At 43.7% G+C, this 8,863-nt stretch overlaps 1 protein-coding gene across 1 annotated transcript in view; it reads left to right on the plus strand.

Moving 5' to 3' along the window:
* Positions 1-5,937: 5,937 nt before the first annotated feature.
* The window catches only part of Prdx1 (peroxiredoxin 1), a 10,131-nt gene continuing 7,205 nt past the window's right edge, over positions 5,938-8,863 (plus strand). The window contains exons 1-2 of the mRNA XM_031377014.1: positions 5,938-6,067; positions 8,390-8,506. Coding sequence (XP_031232874.1) covers positions 8,401-8,506 — 106 coding nt within the window. The 5' untranslated portion in view covers positions 5,938-6,067; positions 8,390-8,400. The remainder of the gene's footprint in view (positions 6,068-8,389; positions 8,507-8,863) is intronic.

The following is an 8,863-nucleotide window of genomic DNA, read 5'->3' on the forward strand; positions in this document are numbered from 1 at the left end:
AAAAAAAAAAAAAAAAAAAAAGGTCCATAGTGCCAAGTTTGAGAAATAATAAAACCAATATTTTTACTTATAAAGATGTTGTTTTGAAACCTGAGACTTAACTGATGCTACTGCATAGATGAATTTTTTTGCCTTATTTTTTTGTATGTACATTGGCATTTGATCTGCATGTATGCCTGTGTGAGAGTGTCAGACTCTCTAGAACTGGAATTATAGACAGTTGTGAGCTGTCATGTGGGTGCTGGGAATTGAACTCAGGACCTCTGGAAGAGCAGCCAGTGCTCTTAACTACTGAGCCATCTCTCCAGCTTGTACCAGTGAAATTTAATACCAACTTAAAAAAAAAATTAGATCCTGGGGTTAGGAATTTCACTCCGTGATAGAGTACTTGCCTAGCATCGCATGGCCCTGGGTTCGGACCTCAGCTCCAAATACAGTCTCGCAGTACCCCTGGCTAACCTGGAGCTCACCGTGTAAACCAAGTTAGTTTCAACATTGCAGTAATTGCCTGTTTTTTGCTTTTGCCCTCTGAGTGCCAGGATTACAGGAATGTGCAGCCATGCCCAGCTCTAACAGAAACACATTCCAAATCACCAGGATTCTCTCATAAAAGAACCATCCGTGGTCTAGTTTCCACGGTTTCTTTTGTATTTGTTGTTAAAAATTAAAGAAACCATTTAGTTTTAATAGAATATAGGTTAAATTTTAATGGTGTAAACATCTAGGGTGGGTTGTCCTTAGGTTACATTGGAAAGATTTAATATGAAATATGTTGGCTGACTCGAGTTCTGCCTTATGCAGAACTGTTGAACATTAATAGACTGCCTTGCCAGTTACACTTAGGTAGCTGTGAAGGAGGAACAAAGGCTTTTCATGAGTCAGATAATTTTCTATCATAACAAATTAGGCCCAAGGCAACTACTAACAAAGAACGCTTTGATTAAAGATTCTATACTCCTTTACAGAAACTAAAGAAATAAAAAGGGTAGAACTGAGTCCACACCCAAGGGTGTAGTCAAGAACAGCCTGACTCTAGCAATCAGGACCCTTTTCTTACAGAGCATCCCTTCCAGGAAGCTCAACTGGTACGTTTCTGCTCACATTTCCACCCTGATTTTTTTTTTTTTTTTTTTTTTAATAAAGGCCATATTTAGAGGCTGGAGATCTGGCTCAGGGGTTAAGAGCACTTGTTCTTCCAGAGGACTTGAGTTCAGTTCTCAGTACCTGCAAGATGGCTCGCAACTGTCTATAACTGCAGTTCCTGAAGATACAAACCCCTTTTCTGGCCTCCTTTGACATACATATTTTATGCCCATGGTACACATACATACATGCAAGCAAGACACTCATACATGGTTAAATGAACTAAATAAATCTTTAAATAAGAAAAAAAAAAAAAGCAAAAAGCAACCAGGTGGTAGTTGTCCACACCTTTAGTCCCAGGAGAGGTATGCAGATCTCTGAGTTCAAGACCAACCAGCCTGGACTACAGGGCGAGTTTCAGGATATCTGAGTGAATAAGTACACGTGTGTATGTGCGTGTGAAGGCCAGAGACACTGTATGCCCTGGAGCTGGAGTCACAGGTAGATGTAAGCCTTCTGACAGAGGTGGTGGGAACAGAACTTAGGTCCTCTGCAACAACAGCAAGTGCTCTTAACTGCTGAGTCAGCTCTCCAGTCCCTGACACTGACTCTTCTGGTTTATGAACATGATACACCTTCATTTATCTACATGTTCTCCAATTTAGAATTTTATCTAAGTTTATTATTTTTAATATTTATTTTGAGATAGGGCCTCACTTATGCTTGCCTGCCTGCCTCCAGCCTACTATGGCATGCAAATGGAGATCAGAGGACAGTGTAAGGTAAGGGGTTTTCTCCATTCACCTTGGAGGTTCTGGGAATTAGACTGAGGACATTAGGATTGGCAACAAGTGCCCTTACCCCTGAGCCTTCTTGCTGACTGGGATGGTAATTTTCTCTCTTTCTTTCTTTCTTCCTTCCTTCCTTTCTTTCCTTTTTAATTTTTAAAATATTTATTTTTATGTGTATGAATGTTTTCCTTGCATATATAAAAAGTGTTTTCATATATATGTATATATGTATACATATATATGAAATATATATGAAACACACATATGCATGCCTAGTGCCCTTGGAAGCCAGAGGCTGTCAAATGTGCTAGAGCTGGAGTATGAGCCATGGGCGTGGCTTGTTCTGTAGCTGCTGTTGACCTAGCTCATGGAAGGCTCCTTCAATCTGTAGCATCACAATATAAAATTAGGTGACTGGAGAGACGGCTCAGGAGTTAAGAGCACCGACTGTACTTCTAGAGGTCCTGAGTTCAATTCCCAGTTAACCACATGGTGGCTCACAACCATCTCTAATGGGATTTAATGCCCTCTTCTGGTGTGTCTGAAGAGAGCAACAGTGTACAGTTATAAAACATATAAAACATTATACAGTGTACTAATATTTGCCATATAACTCATAGCAGCAATCTCAGCATTTTGGAGGCTAAGCCAGTCTAGTCTATATAGTGAGACTATATAGTCAGACTTTATTTAAAAAACAAAGGCTAGGCACAGTGGCTCAGCAGGTAAAGGAGTTTGAGGTCTAGCCTCCATCCTCAGGAACCTCATGGTGGAAGGAGAAAAATGATGTCTGAAAGCTGTCCTCTGGCCCACCTTGATCTCACAAGAAAGAAATGAATAATGACAACCATTTGTCCTCAGGGTGGGAAGGAAAAAGAAGAAAACGAAGCAATAAGGCTCAGGAGAGATGGTGCCATGGGTACAAGTGCTGGATGAACATGAAGGCTTGGCTTTGGATTCCAGCAACACTGGGAGAGAGAGGGTTGCAGCTGCAGAGATCTGTCTATAAAACCCCAGGGTTATGTGGTGGAGACAAAGCATCTCCACCAGCTTAGCTTCATGTTCTGTGCTTCTTTTTTTTTTTTTTTAATTCTTTTTTTTTAAAAGATTTATTTATTATTATTATTATAAATGAGTACACTGTAGCAGTCTTCAGATACACCAGAAGAGGGATTCAGATTTCATTATGGGTGGTTGTGAGCCACCATGTGGTTGCTGGGATTTGAACTTCAGAAGAGCAGTCAGTGCTCTTACCCGCTGAGCCATATCACCATCCCTGTTCTGTAATTCTTTTTTTTTTTTTTTTCTTTTTCCGAGACAGGGTTTCTCTGTGTAGCCTTGGATGTCCTGGAATTCACTCTGTAGACCAGGCTGGCCTCCAACTCAGAAATCTGCCTGCCTCTGCCTCCCAAGTGCTGGGATTATAGGTGTGCGCCACCACTTCCTGGCTTTTTTTTTATTCTTTATTTTTATTTGGACACACACACTCTTGAGGATATATCACACATGAGCAAACACACACAAACACACACACACACACACACACACTAAAAAGTAACTGAACAAAAAACTACTGTTGTCAAGAGAATTGCTAAATGCATACAAATTTAAAAGGCCAGATGCTCAAGCAGCATGACATAGCACTTCCCCATATCTATCCTAGTACAAGGGCCGTGGGAAGTAGTGGGGTTAACTCCTCCACTAACTGGAAATGAATAATGTGAAATAAGTTCCTTCTGAGAAGGAAAACGAAAATCACTACTGTTGTAAAGGATGATACATACCTCCAACTTCAGATACTCAGCTAGCATGACATAGCATTTCCTCTACTTTTTTTTATCCTATTATGTTACTAATAAGAGTTAAGAGAAGCCTTGAAATTATAAGTGCCAGTGTTATAGTGTCATGTGCCTTTAATCATAGCACTTAGGAGGCAGAGGCAGTTGGATCTATGAGTTTAAGGGCAGCCTGGTCTATGGAGTGAGTTCTAGGACAGCAAGCACCATACAGAGAAACCCTGTCTCAAAAAACCATGCATGCATGTATGCACGTACACATTGTTCCTTATATGTGACTTTATGTAAAATATAATCCTACTAAGTCTGGTCTTTTCTTGCCCATACCATGGAATAATTCTAACATCTTTCTTTGGGCGGTGGGGATGACAATTTGAGGCAGGGTTTCTCTGTGTAGTCCTGGCTGTCCTAGAACTTGTTCTGTAGACCAGCCTGGCCTCAAACACAGGAGATTTCACTTGTCTCTGCCTCCCAAGTGCTAGAATTAAAGGCTTGCATCACCAAGCCTGGCTAACTCTAGAATCTTTTGTTTTGGTTTTGGTTTTGGAGACAGGGTTTCTTTCTCTGTGTAGTCCTGGCAGTCCTGGAACTCACTCTGTAGACCAGGCTGGCCTCGAACTCAGAAATCTGCCTGCCTCTGCCTCCCAAGTGCTGGGATTAAAGGCATGCGCCACCACTGCCCGGCTTATAGTTAGTTCTTTCTGTGCGATAGAGATGTGAACTATTCTTTCTGCTGTGACTTTTTCCTCTCCCCCATTTAAAGCTCAGAACTGCTTCCAGGCTATCTATCTATTCAAACCAGGAAAACCAATTCCCCTGTCACTGAGAGGATAAGCCTGTGAGTAACACTCAGGTAAGTGCTACTTCCTGGAAAGCTGTCCCTGACCTTGGTTTATTGAGTAGCCCCTTTAACAGTTACCAACTTTCCTTTGTCCCTTGAATCGACCATCATACCTACACAATAACCTCTAGAGCTTAGAAAAAATAAAATCTTTTAACTGACGCATTTCCATGTCTGCCTCACCCTTGTAGCATGACTTTCTAGAGGTTAAAATTTGGATTACATCCATCTCTGGGTATCTAAATCACACAAAGCATGTGATATAAAATGGGGACGCTGAGCTTCGTATCTATCAGGCGCTCCTCCGCCCCCCACCCCCGCACCTTCCTCCCAAGGTCTCTATGTTGTCCTTGCTGTCCTGGAACTTGCTATGTAGACCAGGCCTGACTCAAAACAAAACCAGAGATTCTCTTGCCTCTGTTTTCCCCAGTGTTGGCCATCAAACCTGGCCCCTCTTTAACTCTCTCGATTTTTTTTTTTTGAGACTGGGTTTCTGTGTGTAGCCCTGGCTATTCTGGAACTCACATTGTAGACCAGGCTGGCCTTGAACTCAGAGGTCCATTAGTGTCTGCCTCTAGAGTGCTAAGAAGGTGTGTGCCATCACCTCCTGGCTTGGAACAGTGACTTTTAACTCAGGAAATTGACCACAGAGTCTCAGTTTTTAAAAATCACAAATCAGTTTAGTGACAAGCTGAGATTTAGAAAGATTTAAGAATAATGCAAGAAATGGATGTGAAACAGAAAAGCAGTATCTAGTGATCAGAGACCAACGGAGGCTGCCCTGAGTGGTGCGGGTTACTGAGGACCAGACTAGAACAGGGCTTTTGTTGTTGTTCTTGTTCTTAATGGTGTACTTCTTTTCATTTTATGTGCATTGGTGTTTTGCTTGCATGTATGTGTGTAGCCCTGGCTATGTGTGATGGTGTTGGATTCTCTAGAACTGGATCTACAGACAGTTGTGAGCTGACACGTGGGTGCTGGAAATTGAGCCCGGGTCCCCTGGCAGTGCTTATAACGGGCTGAGCCAGCTTTTGCAGCCCTAGAATAGGTTTGCGAGGCTGGGATGCAACTGAGAAATATGTGAGTGTACAGTTCCCCTGAACGTGGTTGAATTTTAGACGTGGGGCTTCCATGAGCAGTAAAACAGACCCTTCCTCTACTCTGGGTCTTGGGTGCACAGCACCCAGGAGTTCTGGGAATAAAGAGAAGCACGGATTCCCGGGTACCCCGATTAAAGGAGATGGCTCAATGAGGTGCAGGGCTTTTCCACCTCTGAGAACCGCGTCCATGAAAGTGTGAGCGTTTCCTGGGACCCTCCCCCGCCCCCCACTCCAGGCCCATCCAGGGAAAGCGCTGAGTCATCCCCGGCCGACCGACCGGCCAGGGTGGGGCGGGGCTCATCCAGGTCCCCCTCCTCCCGCACCCCCTGGCCCGTGAGAGTCTCGCGAGAACTCGGTGGACTATAAAGTCAGCTCCCCACACGCGGGCGCTTTCGGGCGACTTCTTCCTGCGTTCTCGCGGTTGTTTCTGTTTGGGAGACCTGTGGCTCGATCCTGGTGAGTGTGCGGCTATCGCGGCTGAGAGACGAGGCTCGTGTCCGTCACTCGTTCCTTCTCCCTCAGGCCGGGCCCGGCCCACTCAGGAACGGTCACGGGCTGAAGCGGCTGGCTGGACGAGGCCTGGCCCCGAGAGGGCTCGAGCGGTCCTCGCGTGCTTCCCGTGGGCCTGAGTTCCCGGACCTGTTGGAACCCTGAGGCTGACGTTGAGGCTCCCCCTCTCCTGTAGAGGGCGTAGTTGGCCTGGCGGGACAAATTGATGCCGGAGCTGACAGCGCGCCCTGGGCGGGAGTCCTAGCGTTTTCCGAAGTGGCAGGAACGTGGCTCCTGCGAGGTTGGGGCGTGACCTTCCCTGGCGTTCTAGTCCGATTCCTCCGGAGAGGCTTCTCAGCGGCCGGAAGTCAGTTTTCCGAGATTGGTGGAGTTTGGAAGCGCTGGGTGGGCCACCTTGCAAAGCAGGTTTGATTAGAAGGTGGTTTGTGGTAGGGGGCACACCAGATAGGTCGTTGCTGTGCTGCAGCTGCAGCATGTCCCTGGGGGTGGGGGGGGATACAGTTAAGAGTTTTTTAAAGTTTGCGGTGAGAGATGCTTTTTCTTGGCGTTTCTTTTGGTTATTGGTGTGAACCGAGAAATTTGGAACTTGGATTCCAACTTGCATTCAGAGTAAGAGGCGCAAATTTTCTTTTAGACTGTTTTTTATTATGTGTATGTTTACGTGTGTGGTACTCCCCCCCCCCCCACCTAGTTGTGAACCACTCCTAAGTGAGTGGAGGAAGCTGAACCAGGGTTTTCCGCAATGAAAGGAGCAGTGTAGGCTCTTAAATTGTTGAGCCATCGCTGAAGCTCCTAATGTTGTACATCGTAACAATTTATCTTCGTATTGACCTGGGTAGATAGTGCAGAAATCGATTTCTTAGCAGTACATTGACTTTTTTCTATTTTTCTAAGATAGAGTTTTCATGTAACTAGGGTTGTCCTCTAATTTGGCTAGCTTTGAACTCCTGGTTCTTTTTTTTTTTTTCTTTTAGAGATTTATTTATTATATGTAAGTACACTGTCTCTGTCTTCAGACACATTAGAAGAGGGCATTGGGGGCTGGTGAGATGGCTCAGCGGATAAGAGCACTGACTGCTCTTTCGAAGGTCCTGAGTTCAGATCCCAGCAACCACATGGTGGCTCACAACCACCCGTAATGAGATCGGATGCCCTCTTCTGGTGCGTCTGAAGACAGCTACAGTGAATTACGCTGGAGCGAGCGGGGCCAGAAGAGGTCCTGAGATCAACAGCAGCCACACACATGATGGCTCACGGCCATCTGTACAGTTACAGTGTACTCAAATCTTTAAAAAAAAAAAAAGAAGAAGAGGGCATTGGATTTCATTATAGATGGTTGTGATTCATCATGTGGTTGCTAGGAATTGAATTCAGGACCTTTGGAAGAGCAGTCAATGCTTTTAACGGCTGAGACATCTCTCCAGCTTCTACTTCCCAAATGTTGGGATTACACTTCCCCAAATCCTGCATATAAAGTAACCCTTATTATGTACCTCTGTCCCAGGTTCTTGGCTCTGAAATCAGAAATTTTAAGATTTTTTTTTTTCTTTTAAACATTTATGTGTGTGAGCCTTGTTAGGAGTAAGTTTTCCATCTTTATGGGAATTCTGGAGATTGAACTAAGGTCATTAGATAGCAAGTACCGTAACTTACATAGTCTCTCTGGTACAGAAACTTTTAAGACAAGTTTTCTTAGTCTTGCCTCAGTTCATTATCCTCCTCCCTCAGCATCTAGAGTGCTGGTATTATGTTCCATTGTCCTTGGTATAAACCTAGAGAAAATTTTAAGACAGGGTCTAACTAAATCTAGGTTGGCCTCAAACAAATTATGCAGAGAAAACTTCTGCTCAAACAGAACACCTAAAGTTTTGAAGCACTAAATGCCAATGTCCTGGCATTGATTTACTTGGATTTCTGTGTCTGTCCCGTTTTTTTTTTCCCTGCTTCTTCCTAGTGAATATGCAAAATAAAATGGTATTACAAAAACTGGCTGAGGAAGGGTGGGAGAACTGACCTATTTAGACACACTGTGGATCTGTTAGCAAGTGAAAAGGCTGATTTTCAGTCTTTTTTTTCCCCAGAAGTTGGAGCATTTGGGTTGGGACTTTTGGGTTGGGTTAGCCTGTGCCTACTAATAATAATATAAACCCATGTATTCAAGACCACTGGACCATTCCCTGATTGAACTACAGTTAAGTTCCTAGGTAGGTGAAAGCTGTTGCTTATTTAGAAGAACAGGGTTTACCTTTTTTTGGTTGTCTTTTCCAGCTGATAGCAAGATGTCTTCAGGAAATGCAAAAATTGGGTATCCTGCTCCCAACTTCAAAGCTACAGCTGTTATGCCAGATGGACAATTCAAAGATATCAGCCTAAGTGATTACAAAGGTAAGATTAATTACACTAAGCAAGAGGCCGCCACTTCATGTGTCTTTATGTTGAAGTGAAGTCAAGGTTAGAACAGTGATAACAAGGGTAGATAACCTAGGTATGAGTCATTTCCAGAGAAAGTATGCTTTATTTTACCTTAACATGTATCTGACTACCTTTTTAGTGGTATTTACTTATTAGGGGAATTCTTGTATCCTGAGGTACTGGGGATTGAAATCAGTGCCTTAACACGTGCTACACTCTACCACTGAATCCCATCCCCTACCCTCATCTCTTTATTTTGGTTTTTGGTTACTTCTTTTCTTTTCATTTCTTTTTGTTTTTTTGTTTTGTTTTGTTCTTGTTGTTTTGTTT

Source organism: Mastomys coucha, unplaced genomic scaffold (assembly GCF_008632895.1).
Source record: "Mastomys coucha isolate ucsf_1 unplaced genomic scaffold, UCSF_Mcou_1 pScaffold18, whole genome shotgun sequence".
NCBI classification, from domain to species: Eukaryota; Metazoa; Chordata; class Mammalia; order Rodentia; family Muridae; genus Mastomys; species Mastomys coucha.